This window comes from Heloderma suspectum, chromosome 13, assembly GCF_057233095.1.
Source record: "Heloderma suspectum isolate Gila_16-S chromosome 13, 16-S_ref, whole genome shotgun sequence".
Classification (NCBI taxonomy): Eukaryota; Metazoa; Chordata; class Lepidosauria; order Squamata; family Helodermatidae; genus Heloderma; species Heloderma suspectum.
Window position 1 is genome coordinate 15975046 of NC_139470.1, and position 14626 is coordinate 15989671.

At 45.8% G+C, this 14626-nt stretch overlaps 1 protein-coding gene across 9 annotated transcripts in view; it reads left to right on the top strand.

The window, feature by feature from the left end:
* Nucleotides 1-14626, top strand: part of ARVCF (ARVCF delta catenin family member) — a 641936-nt gene that overhangs the window by 601085 nt on the left and 26225 nt on the right. For all 9 annotated transcript variants that reach the window (XM_084820398.1, XM_084820396.1, XM_084820391.1 and 6 more), the window contains 5 exons: nt 4756-4883; nt 6610-6760; nt 9085-9277; nt 11069-11180; nt 13286-13376. In XM_084820398.1, coding sequence (XP_084676524.1) covers nt 4756-4883; nt 6610-6760; nt 9085-9277; nt 11069-11180; nt 13286-13376 — 675 coding nt within the window. The remainder of the gene's footprint in view (nt 1-4755; nt 4884-6609; nt 6761-9084; nt 9278-11068; nt 11181-13285; nt 13377-14626) is intronic.

Genomic DNA, 14626 nt, shown 5'->3' on the forward strand with positions numbered 1-14626 from the left:
TTGATGGTCTTGTAAACCCCTCCCAGCCCTATGATTCTATATGGCAAAAAGATTTCTATATATATCTCCTGCATGGCCAATGGTCAGGAATGCTGGGAACTGAAGTCCCAATATCTGGAAATCTACCTTCTGCTCACCCCAAATAACAAGCCAGCCAGGACACTTCTGTTTTGAATTTGGCACCCTTTTATTCACTTTACAAATGACAGAGATGTTCTCGATCCTTTAATCTGCAAATAAGGATGAGAGAGAAGTTATGTTGTCACCAAGTGTACAGTTGTGAAGAACTCCGGAGGCTGACAGGTATCCAGTGCAGAGGGGGAGGCACCTTGTACCTCCATGCAGCATTCAAGCTAGAAGGGCAATTTCACCCACCTAGCAGAGTCTTTGGGGAGCGGGAGGGAAGGAGGCTGGGGCAGCAATAGGAAAAGGCGTAAGCCAGCTGCCCCAGTCTCCTCCCCTCCCCACCCCCAGGAACACCCCCTTTCCCCCATCTCCACGTTCCATTTACCCAGTGCGGAGAGGTAGCTGGCATGGTTCTCTCCGCACAGGCTACAAGGGGGAGGGGAGTGTGGTTTCCTGGCTCGGAACTCAGAGCCCAGTCTTTGAACTCAGATCCAGGAAACTGAACAATCCTATGTCCCCCAGAAGCTGTCTAGGGGACATAGGATTGCTCCCTAAATCGATAAATGAAAAACCTAAACCTTGCCTGCAGAGGTAGTGATAGGAAGAGAAAAATAAAAATAAGCTTCATTCCATTTCTTTTTTCTGTTAAAAGGCCCAAGAGCTCTTCCAGAAAAGAAAAGAAAAGAAAAGAAAAGAAAAGAAAAGAAAAGAAAAGAAAAGGGCGACCTTGTCAGAAGCTCACACCTCTGGTCCATCTTATTTATTTATTTTGTAGATATATACACTGCTTTTCAATAAGAGTCCTCAAAGTGGCTTATAATATTTGTAAATGCAATAGCTACACCACGAACCACATGCTCCCATGTTGAACCTGTGGTTCACCTGAAAGTTAAAGTAGTTAGGCAGTTACTTGAGCTGACTCTTGCTGAGGCTGGGTTTGAATTGCCACCAGCTTTTAAAACAGGGGTGCAGAACCTCCAGCCTGTGGAGCCTCCCAGGGTTTCTTTGGGCAGGGTTTGGTCTGTAAATTCTGTCCCCTGGGGGAGTACCCTCAGAGGGCATTCCCACTGTTATCTCCAATCTGAGACTGGAGATAACAGCAGGGATGCAGCTGGAGTGATGATGTCAGTGACATCATGTAGCCACACCCCTTGACATGATATCATTGGACAGGGCCATGACCACTGACATCATCAGACCCACAACGGTCCTGGTAGACCTCAAAAGACTTCTGCACTCCTGTTTTAAAAGAACAAGCAAAACATCCATTCACATTTAGCATCTTGTTGTTTCTTTTATTTTTCTCTCATTGGCTCATTACCAGCCTTGATTGACCTTGTTGTCTCTTTCAAATTCCATGTTGTTGTTGTTTTGAAAAAGTGGAGGAGACGATTAGTTATATATTACACAAAAGAAGCAAGTACCGTGGAGGTAAAAAAAGATAATAATTAAGAGGGTTTTGAAATGAAGGAAATGGGTTTAGGAGACAAGCAGGTGCTTAATGGGAGGAGAACAGCTGTGCCTCGCAGGAATCTGCTTCGAAAGGTACTTCAGGAAAGGGTTTGACTGTGCCGTTCACAGCTGGAAGAACATTGCAATAATTAAATAAAAATCCCTCCTGCAAACTGGGCATCTGGATTGATTAGGATGACATGGGTGGCTAAGAAGTGACGCATGCACATTTTTTGGTTTCCTTTAGGATTTGTTTCAAGGAGTGCAGAAGACATCTCAAACTACATGCATCCAGTGGTACAGTTCTCCGGTGTAACAGCACCAAGGAGCTTCCTGTGAATCTTTGGCAACTGTTTGAATCCATCTCAGGGTTGACGGGTGGGGCCAGTTTTATCAGAAAAAGTAGGGATGGGCAGAACGCTTACCTGCCATTTGGGGGGGGGGTTCTGCGGGGGGGGAGAGGTGATCCATTCTTCCCCCCCGGAATCCTCTTTGGCCAGCTCCATTCCGCGGTGATTCCGCAAACTGCCGGCCGGCTCTGAAGTGCCAGCGATATGGCCACCATGCGGTATCGCTGGTTGAAGGGAGGGAACTGACTGTGGATGCAAATGGCATCCAGGACGCCATTTTCAGCCATAAAGGCCTTAGTTTAAGGCAAATGCAGCCGTAAAGGCTGCATTTACCTTAAACTAAGGCTTTACAGCCACAAATGGCATCCTGGATGCCATTTGCGTCCGTGCTCTTTATTAACGTGATAGGCTATGCAAATATTTGCATAGCCTATCACGTAAAAGCAGGGACGTCCCTGCTGGCGGAATTCTCCCCCATCCCTAAAAAAAATGAGAAAATCTTGCAGGCCGAAATTCTGCTCAGTGCTGTACATCTGGGTGCAAATGGCCTCTCAAACATCATCACCCTCTTTGTCAGCAGAAAAACTGAAGGGTGGTTCTAGGCTTCAGGTGTTCATTTCTGTATGGACACACATACACACACACTCCAGGTTCAGATGCCATTGGTAAGTCAACTTGCAGTTCCCTATTCTGTAAATCATAAATCTGGGCCCAATTCACAATGCTGGTATTAACATTCAAAGCCCTAAATGGCTTGGGGCCAGGTTATCTGAGGGACTGTCTCCTCCCATATATATCTGCTTAGACCCTAAGATTATCTTTAGTGGTCTTTCCCTGGGAGCCCCACCAAAAGTGGTGAGGTGGTGGCTACTAAGAACAGGGCCTTTTCTGTTGTTGCACCCCAGTTGTGGAATAAGCTTCCCAGAGAGACTCACCTGGTGCCTATGTTGTACTCTTTTCAGTGCTAGGTGAAAACCTACTTATTGTCCCAGGGACTTTAGTCTCTCAGTTTCTGTTGTTTTAAATCTGTTACTGTATTTTAAATATTTGCATTGCTGCTAGGTTTTATTTTTATATTTGTTTTTATTTTATACTGTAGTTTTAAACTTTTATCATGTATTTTATCATGTAGTATTTTAGGGTTTTAATTGTTGGGAACCACACAGAGACCTTCACATATTGGGTGGTGTAGAAATGTAACAAATAAATAAATCTACATTTGTGGTTGAATAGACATTGGGTTGGCTCCAGACTTAGGCATGCTCAAAACAGACCCACTGAAATCAATGGGACTTAAGTTAGGCGTGACTAACCTTTCCCATTGATTTCGAGGTCTGCTCTAAGGATGACTATGTCTGAATTCATCCCAAAGTGTTTTTTTTCCCTCTTGTTGTTCTTGCTGTTTATGTTCCACTGCACATGTTAATATACTCGGCAATGCTGAGACGATTGTGTGATCGCCACTAATTGCCATCACGAATGGCCATTAGACTTATTATGCCTATGTTTAAGTTTTAATTGAATTGTCACAGACTGTACTTTTTGAGTTTCATTACTGTTAGTGTAGTGTAGAGCCAGTGTAGTGTAGTGGCAAGAGTGTTGGACCAGGAGCTGGGAGATCCGGGTTCTAGCCAGGAGATCTGGGTTCTAGTGTTGGACCGGGAGGCGGGAGATTCGGGTTCTAGGCAGGAGATCCAGGTTCTAGCCGGGAGATCTGGGTTCTAGTGTTGGACCGGGAGCTAGGAGATCTGGGTTCTAGTGTTGGACCGGGAGGCAGGAGATCTGGGTTCTAGCCAGGAGATCCAGGTTCTAGCCGGGAGATCTGGGTTCTAGTGTTGGACCGGGAGCTGGGACATCTGGGTTCTATGGTTGGACCGGGAGGCAGGAGATCTGGGTTCTAGTCAGGAGATCTGGGTTCTAGCCAGGAGATCTGGGTTCTAGTGTTGGACTGGAAGGTGGGAGATCCAGGTTCTAGCCAGGAGATCTGGGTTCTAGTGTTGGACCGGGAGGCAGGAGATCTGGGTTCTAGCCAGGAGATCCAGGTTCTAGCCGGGAGATCTGGGTTCTAGTGTTGGACTGGGAGGCAGGAGATCTGGGTTCTAGTCAGGAAATCTGGGTTCTAGCCGGGAGATCAGGGTTCCAGTGTTGGACTAGAAGGTGGGAGATCCAGGTTCTAGCCAGGAGATCTGGGTTCTAGTGTTGGACCGGGACCTGGGAGATCTGAGTTCTAGCCAGGAGATCCGGGTTCTAGCCAGGAGATCTGGGTTCTAGTGTTGTACTGGGAGCTGGGAGATCCGGGTTCTAGCCAGGAGGTCCGGGTTCTAGTATTGGACCAGGAGCTGGGAGACCCGGGTTCTAGTCGGGAGATCCAAGTTCTAGTCCCCACTCGGCCATGGAAGCTCCCTGGGTGACTTTGGGCCAGTCACAGACTCTCAGCCCAACCTACCTCACAGGGTTGTTGTTGTGAGGATACAACGGTGAGGAGGAGGATAATGTAAGCCGCCTTGGGTTCCTGGCAAGAGGAAAAAAGGCGGGATACAAATGCAATAAATACATAAATAAACAAAACTGTTATAAAGTTTTCCCTCTACGCCTGTGAATGTGTGTACACACATACACGCACACATGCCAAACACATACAAACCTGATGAAGTGGATTCTAGCCCATGAGATCTTATGCCATAATAATGATGACGACGGTGACGATGATGGTGATGATAGTACTACAAGACTCATTTTATTCTTGCTGCAGCGGACGGCCACAGCAGCCCCTCTGGAAGTTGGCATGAATCTTACGTGTGGCTTGTGACTTTCCCTCCTGTTTTAGGCTTTGAATTGCTGTACCAGCCAGAGGTGGTGCGCCTTTATCTCTCTATCCTCACAGAAAGTCAGAATTTCAACACTCTGGAAGCAGCAGCTGGCGCTTTGCAGAACCTCAGCGCTGGAAACTGGACAGTGAGTGATCCCTGTTATTGTTACCTTTGGTGTCACTGGGCTGCTTCCCATTGCAAGGCGCTCTCACGCTCCTTAGGTTTCATTTAAAGCTGATGGTGGCTTTGGAAAGAAAGCCTGCCCATGTTCCTTATGACTAGGGATGTCGGGGAAATCCGCAATGGGCCAAGTGAGTTTGGATTTCCATGACTCCAACCCTCAGGTTCTGCAGCAGACCAGCTTTCCCCCTCTGAGATGGATTCTGCAGACTTTCAGGCTGTTTCTCTAACTTCCCTGAAGTTTGGACAAATTCTGTTGATGAAAAACAGGCAAATTTTAAAAACAGCCAAAAATGTGCATTTCCCCCATAGGTTTAAGTGTGAAAATGCACATTTTGGGGAAATTTGTGCATTTTCGCACATGCAAATTTGCACAAATTTGGAAATTTAAAATATCTGATTCTACCGATGGGCGGACAGCAGAATGAAAGGCACTGGACAATCCGTGAAACACAGATGGAATGGAGTTTACACAATCCATACATCCCTACTTACGACATTTGTGTATGTTTTTATCTCAGGGGTGGGGAACCAGTTTTGAGTTGGGGGGCATATGAAAGGGACTTGGCTGGGATTTGCAGGAGCTCCTGCAAGCAAATGCCAAGCACATAACTGGCTTTGCTTGTCCTTGGACTTCAACCTAACCTACCTTGAGAAGAAATTCCAGAGCCTGGGAGCAGCCACTGAGAAGGCACCCTCTTGCATCCTGTTAAAATCCATTCCATCTCCATTTTGCTGATTGTCTGGTGGGCACCGTTCATTCTATCATCCACTCATTTGCAGAATTGGATTTTTTCCAGTTTCCCAAATTTGTGCAAATTCACACTTCCAGAAACGTGCAAATCCCCCCTCCAAATGTGCAGATGTCCCCCAGAATGTGCAAATCCCCCATGCACATTTTCATGCTTTCGCCCACAGGGGAAATGTGCATTTTCAGCCAGTTTATTTATTTTAAGAATTTTTCTACAACCAAATTTGCACATAATTCCAGAAAGTTAAAAACAAACAAAGCAAAAAACAGGCTGCAAGTTCATGGAATCTGTGTGACTTGGGAAAAGCCAATCCAAACTCAACTGATTCTGTTGCAGATTTCTCTGACATCCCTAGGTGGATGTCATGTTTGAGTTTGGTGCTGGGGTAACCTTTAGCTTTAGATGAGATAAATTATTTTTTATTCCTATAGAAATTGTTTTGTATTTCAGTTTTGTCATTAGTGGGTTTTTTTAAAAAAATGTGTTACCGTGAGATCTTTAGCTTATTTGTTCCTGCTAATGTTAAACATGTTTATGTAAATTTTGTTATGATTTATAATTGAAAATGTTGCTGTATTTCATGTATTTCTCTTGATGTTGCTGTAAGCTGCTTTGACCATGGTTCTACCACGGAAAAGTGGCATACAAATAATAATAATAATGATGATGATAATAATAATAATATGATGATGATGATGATGATAATAATAATATGATGATGATGGTGGTGATGATGGAGCTAAGGGAAGGGCCTCTGGCTGGCAATTGTGTGAGAAAGGATACTGGACTAGGACCATTAGAATGATCCAGCATGGCTCTTAACATTTTGATAACTCGGCATCTTGGGGGAAAAGAATTGTGATAGAAACATGGAGCTCTGACTTGGGAAGCCCTCTAAATTTCTTGGTTGCTTTCCCCTCTCCCTTTCCTCCTGGCCAGTGGTCCACGTACATCCGGGCAACCGTGCGGAAGGAGAGAGGGCTACCAGTCCTCGTGGAACTGCTTCAGTCAGATTCTGACAAGGTGGTGAGAGCCGTGTCTATCGCTCTGAGGAACCTCTCCATGGACCGCCGCAACAAGGACCTCATAGGTGCGTTCTGAACAGCGACTGTATCAGTGACATGGGTCCCCAAAATGAGGCACGGAGGACCAATTCCTGGGGGTGGGCAGACTTTGGGCCTTGTGGGATGTACTTTTCTTTCTGTTTTTTTACGCAGACCTGAGATTCACCCACCAAGCCTGGGGCAAAAGACATACACTAAAAATTAAAGCATTCTGAACCCAGGGGACTTGCTTTGAGGAGGTCCTTCCACACATCCCAAATTCACTCCTCATTACCCCCAAGTGTTCTTCATTTCAGCAGTATAATTTAGTATGGGCCGGGGGAGGAATCATTTTGTTGCTGATATTGTTAAACAGTTGGGAGTCAGAAATCCTTGACGATCTACTGCAGATCACCCAGAGATCTACCAGTAGACCTAGGTCAACCTTCTGCCCGCACCTGACCTATTCTACCGGGGCCCTTACTCATACAACCATGGCTGAGGCGGAAGAGTGATTTTCTCTCTCACAGTCCAAAGCCAGAGTGCTACTAGAGGAAATGCCCTTTTCCCAGTCGTCAAGCCCGATACATTCTGACGGTGGGGATGCCAGGAGAAGGGAAATACTGGACACAAAGCCTATCAAGCGGGGGGTATATTACATCCAATTTCTAGCTGAGTTTATTGTCTCTATTAGTATCATCACCACCACCACCAAATAGGTTTGCTTCAATGGCCACAAGCATTAAAACTGAAAAACAGCTTTCTTCCACTAAGTGGTGAAATGGTACATCTGGGGGTCTTAGGCCTTTGTCTCCTGGAGGCATTGGGGGTGCTACTTAACTTGAAGGATATGCACAGCTTGTTCAAGCAAGAGGTGAGAGATACAAGCCAGTGTTGTTTCCATCCCTGCAGGACTATTCTGAGCATGTCTTGAGTACAGTGGGCATGCATGTGTTTGCATTAATGTGTGGCTGTAGCAATTGTTCCCCAGCACCTGTTTGATGTGGGCCGTAAAGGGTAATATATGATAGCTACAACATTCACAGTAAAGGATGCAAAGTCCTGTACTTTTTCCTGGTGACTGTAACTACCTCAACCGTAAGCGCTTGCTTTGGGGCAATGAGCTCTCAGGAATTTCCAAACAATAGTCCGGAACTTGTGGAAATGCTTCCTCCAGGCCTGCTGATCCATTTCCTTTTTCCCTTAAAGCACAAGGCACAGCCTTAGGGCCCAACTAAAGTGACATTGGCACAATGCCTTTTTTTAATCGTGTGTCTCCCCATTTGTGCATAAAACAGTCAGATTCTAATATGAAAAGGGCAGATGCGTGGAGGGTGGGGTGGGAGGACAGAACTCAGACTGGGTACCACTATTTTAATTTCCCATGAAGGCATTGTGGGAAACTCAAATGGCAGTGATCTCCCCTGTGCTAATTGGCCTGCTGCCGTTGCTGCCTGCAGCCTAAGCCACCAGGTAAACCCACCAAGAGGAGGGGGAGACCAGAGGGCACTTTGCCAAGGGTCCCCTCAAACTTGGAGCTGGCTTGGCTTGGGCTGAACTCTCTTCAACCCTACCTCCCCACGATGTGTTGTCCCCCATGACTTTTCCCCCAGTCTGAGGTCGAAGCTGGACTAAGAAGTTTAGCACTGGAGGCTGGTGGGTCTGATTTCGGTGAGGCTGTGAATCCATTATAGGTTTCAGCCAGAACCAGGCAGAACTCTGAAGGAGCTTTCCACAGTGCTGTACCCTACCCCCCAAATGGGGATCAGCACCTTGGATAGCTCCTTTGGAGTTCTGCCTGGTTCTGGCTGGAACCCAGAATGGATTCACAGACCCAATGAAATTGGAGCCACCAGCCTCCACTGGAATTTAGATGACCAACGGTGAGGAAGAGGAGAGTTTGGTTCTTCGCACTCATGAGCCCCTTTTGATGTGAAAATCAGATTCCCTTCCCCGCTCCACGTTATACATTAACAGAGGATATACATTATTAGGCGAATGTACCTGCCACTGTCAACTATAGTTTAGCCCTTATGCAAACTGGCGCCTCCCAGGTGCTTTGGACTACAACTCCCATCAGCCCTGATCATTGGCTGGGGCTGATGGGAGTTGTAGTCCAAAGCCTCTGGAAGGCCCCAGGATGGCTACCCTTGATGTCACCCATTACCATCTACTCTCTTATTAGGTCTCCAACCTCTTGGCTAGGAAGTCTTTTTAAGCCTTTCTTTGATCCTTTTGAACTGGCGCTGGAGGTGAACAGACCCAGGACCTCCAGATGTACAAAGCCTGTGCTCAGCCCTGGGCTATGGCCTCATTCTTTTCCTTGAGTAATGAGCGGATTTGACTCATGGGAGCACCTTCTGTTCTTCAGGCAGCTATGCCATGGGTGAGCTGGTAAGAAATTTGCCTAGCAGGCAGCAGCGATCCTCAAAAAACCTGGAGGAGGACACAGTGGTTGCAGTGCTGAACACCATCCACGAAATCATTACCGACAGCTCCGAAAATGCCCGGTCCCTGATCCAAACGCAAGGCATTCAGAAGCTGGTTGCCATCAACAAGTCGAGGTTAGTTTTTAAAAGTACTGCAAAAGGCGAAGGCATAGGAAACTGCCCTTAAGGCAGGTCAGAGGATTTGTCCATCTAGCCTAGCCTTGTCTACTGGTCTGAACTAGGGATGTTCATCACTAGGAAATGCGGTCCTTTTGTGGCTCGACAGAATTCCGTGGTTTGTACAATTTGCTTTGTGTCTGTGAGCTGAGCTGCGAGCTGTTCCCCGATCTCCAGGAACTTTTTTGCACATCTGTTTTTGGACCCATCGGTGGGGGGAGGTTCTGCAATTTGCACAAATTTCTGAGCAGTTTGTGCACATTACAGCTGCATTTGCACAAACCATGCAAATCCAGTTGAAATTTGTGCACGTTTGGCTATGATTTGTGCAAAGTACTCAGAAATCTGTGCAAATTGCAGTACCTCACCCACTCCCGATGTGCAAAATTCCCAGAAAATCCGTGAACCAGCCCAGCTCACTGCAGATCAAGTCAGGTGCCATAGCAGGAAAGGAACTGAAGTCTGGGGAACTGAGCCTAGGAAAACTCCTCAAACTCCACTCCCCAAATGGGCTTTCTCCAACATCCCTGGTCTGAACTGGTCACTTGCAGAGGGACTTTAGAAACTAAGGCTGAGGGCTGCATGAAATTAGTCCAAGGGAGCAGGTTGTCCACCGCTGGTGTATATGAAAGGCAGCCAAGAAATATTTTAAAGAAAAAAATGATGGCAGTCTACGTGAAGAGGCATGCTGTGTGCATCTGCAGAAACTCATTTTCTGTTCCAAGCCAGAGAAGAACTTCCAGGGCCATGATGCTCCATTCTGAAAGGGGAAATGCAAAAATTCAGCTACAGCATCCACTTTTTTTGGTTTACAGAGGCATGTTGCATACCTCTTCTGCCACTACATCTTTCAGAGGTGTAGCTGCTGCACTTAAAGCAGATGCCATAACTACATCTCATAAATCAGTGCCTTTAATAGGCTGAGTTGACTTCAGAGACAAGATCAATAGAATGAAACGATCTGTCGTCTCGGGGCAGATTCCCTTGCTGCCTGCTCTATTCCTCAGTATCAGATATGTGTACAATCAGGCACTGTCGTTTAAGGAAATCCAGGCATTTATCAGCAAAGTGGGAGATGTCTGTCCTTTTGCAATGTTCCATTATATGGGTGGCAATGATAAGGCTGTTAACAAAATAAATGGGCTGGTGTGAACCGATGGTAAGGAAGCGGGCGATCATCTCAAATGACTCTTGCTTGTGCCACAAGGATGTTAGAGAGAGAAGCTACTGCCTCTGGGCTCCAACATTAGCTTAGAGACCAATGGCACATTCATAAGAACAACTGTGTCATTCCATTAGCGCAAATAATGTTGCGCTAGCAGAAACTCAGCTCTGGACTATGTGCAGGAGAAGAATCCAACTAACATTATGTTTGCGCAGGCACAGGCACAGTTGGGTGCATTATGCATTGTGCTTTATGGTTGTGCAACCTGTTGTGCATAGGCCCCCTCATCCTAAAATGTTGAAATGCCTCTCCTCAAGCTCAGTTACAGGCCATAAGAGCTTAAAGCTAAAGTAAGCTGGCATTTCTTGTATTTTCGTCCAGCTCTGGTTTGCGTTTGGCCCACCCACCAATGGAATGCGGTCCCCCAAAGCTTCTCCAAAATGGAATTTAGCCCCCAAGCTGAAATAAGTCTGACACCCCTGGTCTACAGGCTTAAATACCTGAATGCGTTTGACTTTTAACCTTTGCCTTTTTGTGTATCCTTTCCCTCTGACACACGCATATCACCACCACCCCAAAACTAGCCAGTCCTCCAGGGAAACCAAGGCAGCCTGTCATGTTCTACAGATGACCTGGAGTTACAAAGAGCTACGGAGCGTTTTGCAGAAGGAAGGCTGGAACAAATCCCATTTCCAGGTGAAGATGATGCAGAGTTCTCATCAAGAATTGTAGTAGCAGCAAATGGGAGTTTAGCTTAGGGATGGGTGAGAAATTTGTTCGGTTCACATTCCTTTAATTCCTTTATTTATTTGATTTATACCCCACCTTTCTACCAAAAAATGGCACTCAAGACAGCTACATTTCAATGCAAACTTTCCAAGCTCACACTTCCCAAACCTAAACCTAAACACTTCCCAAACCTAAACATAGTTGGCAACTGAAATCCATACATTTCCAAAGTTTATAATGTGGTTCACCCCCACAGAATACAGACATTTTTTTAAAAAATGAGCACTCAAAAGAGTATATTTGTAAGAATTGCACACAAATGCTTTTTCAATGGGGGAAATGTGTATATTGCAAAAGTGCACACAAAATGTCTACATTTGGGGAAAATGCACGCAAAAATGCATACATATTTTTGCGCCAATGTACGAAAAGTAATTCACAGTCCAATGCAGGATCAGGATGGAATGAGCCTAGCAGTGGAAAAATGAAAACCTGAGCCAAATCAAACTTGACAGATTCACCCATGCCAGCTTAGTTTAGATTATTTTGGCTTCCGTAAGGTTAAAGGCGCAAACAGAGTGGTATGTTATTTGCACGAACATAAATAAATCCCAAATATATTAAAGAAACCCAGATTTGGGTAGACAGAACCAAGTATGTCAAAGAATGTGTGTATTTATAGTAGGGATGTGTGAATTTTTTGCGAAGGTGCACGTCTGTGTGTGTGCAAAACTGTGCATTTTTGTAAAATGAGCATTTTCGCACAGACACAAATATGTGCATTTGCAAAAATGCTCATTTTTGCGTGTATGCAAATATGCGCATTGCGATCACCATTTTATTTCTACAAAAATGGCGACCGTGAAGCTCAATGAGGCCACTGGGGTGAGTGGAGGCCATTCACTGAGCACAGGCAAGGGGCAAGCAGGGGCAGGGGCTTGGCAAGTGGGGTTGGGGGTGCAGGCAAGGGCGGTTCTGCCAGATTCCCAGACTGAATGAGGTGCCTGCACCATCCTTAATTTATAGTGTTGCATTTTAGGGGAGGGAAAAGTATTCCCACCTCATAGGGAGATGGCATGGAAATTGGGGTTAGCTAAGCTAGTAGGATTTGAGAAGGCAAGGAAGAACCGGTACAGATGGTGTACAAATGTCATATTATACATTTAAGCATGTGTATCCCACCTTTCCACTAAGTTAATGTAGAACAGAGCAATCCTATATGTGTCTGTTCAGAAGTAAGCCCACTGATTTCAAAGATTCCAGCCTACCCTAGCTCATCTAACTCCGTTTAATACTGAACTCTTGTGGTGAGTGCCAACAGGACTGGAGGCAAAACAGGGCCACTGAGAAATAAAACAGAGGTGTCAGCATGCTTGGGAGAACCAAGGAAGTGTACAATAAATATGTTTCCCCACAAACACAGAGGGGGCAAAATCTTAAGAACATCCCAATGAGGGTTTAGCATGCTCAGTACCCATGGAATGTTGAGTATCATTTGGAAAAGTAAAATTTGGAAACCGGGGAATGGGTGTGTACATAGACAAAGTATCTTGGAGACGGGCATGGCTGTGAGGAACCCTGCACCGGAGTACTCCTGCTAGGAGGAGAGGCAACGCTGTAACATTTTGTTACAGGTCCTGCTTGGCAATTCCTAAAAACAATACAAAAGCATCACACCAGCCCAAATGGCCATTACAGGGACCAGGTCCGAGATGCTGAAACAATTGTCTAGAAGCACAGCTGCTTAAAAGCTAATTTCAGAAACAACAATTCACAAACATTAGTTGCCATGGCACAACTCCCCAATGCTCCAGCCTCAGTAAAACCATAACACACAGGCACACATAATCTCACACACACACACACACACACATCTATCACACTGGAAAAGTGAGGTTTCAGCATGCCAACTTATTGCTGAGTATCATCATGCTAAAAATAGGAATTAGAGCACAGACCAGTTTTCTTGGAATGAGTGTTTCATGTTAACTTTTAAAAGCAGATTTTACTTTCTGCTCTGGTCCCTGCAAGCTGCTGACCCTGGCGTTTTGATTTTTTTTTTTCTGTTCTAGTCTGCGTCTGCTACTCCCAAGGGATCCAAAGGGACCTCTTGCAAATCCAGCTATGATGACAGCACTCTGCCTCTTGTGGATAAAAGTCAAGGTCTGTGCCAGTCCCAGAGGTGTCAGCTTGGCCAGCGCCAAACCAGATGTCACGCTACTCACGTGATTGTGGCTGTTGCATGTTTGATTGTTGAGTACAAGTTTAGCAGCTGCAGAGGCCAATTCAGATTGGAACCAGCGTGAGTGTGTGAGGGGGGGGATTAAAGGGCCTCTCCTTCCACACTGGGGCCCCAATTTGGATTGTATGCACAGACCCCTTGGCTGCTGTTTCATGAAGAAAAAAACAAGCATTGAAGGGCCAACCACCTGATTAACATCACACCGGGTTTGGCTGTTGGCCTTAGAATGCAGTGCACTCTGCTTATGCACTAGCTACCGGTAGCCATTTCAGATACCCCACAGTGAGACTGTTTCCCTAGCCCTACCTGCCAATCCCCTTCATGGATCACTGCCTTGTTGTGGCGAAGGGGCTTGTGTAACTCAGTGAAGCCATAAGCTATGCCGTGCAGGGCCACCCAAGATGGACAGGTCATGGCAGAGAGTTCTGACAAAATGTGGTCCACTGGAGAAGGAAATGGCAACCCACTCCAGTATTCTTGCCAAGAAAACCCCATGGAACGTAACACAAGGCTAAAAGAGATGACACCGGAAGATGAGCCCCTCAGGTCGGAAGGTGTCCAATATACTACTGGGGAAGAGCAGAGGGTATTTCCAAGTAGCGCCAGAAAGAGTGAAGCGGCTGGGCCAAAGCCGAAAGGACACTCAGCTGTGGATGTGTCAGGTGGTGAAAAGAAAATCCAATGCTGTAAAGAACAATATTGTTTAGGAACGTGGAATGTCAGATCAATGAATCAAGGTAAGCTGGAGGTGGTCAAACATGAGATGGCAAGATTGAACATCGACATCTTGGGAATCAGCGAACTAAAATGGACAGGCATGGGCGAATTTAATTCAGGTGACCATCATATCTACTATTGTGGGCAAGAATCCCTTAGAAGAAATGGAGTAGCACTCATAGTCAACAAAAGGGTGGGAAAAGCAGTACTGGGGTACAACCTTAAAAATGATAGAATGATCTCAGTACGAATCCAAGGCAAACCATTCAACATCACAGTAATTCAAGTCTATGCCCCAACCACTGAGGCCGAAGAAGCTGAGGTTGATCGGTTCTATGAAGACCTACAACATCTTCTAGAACTAACACCAAAAAAAGATGTCCTCTTCATCATAGGGGATTGGAATGCTAAAGTAGGAAGTCAAGAAATCACCGAGATAACAGGCAAGCATGGC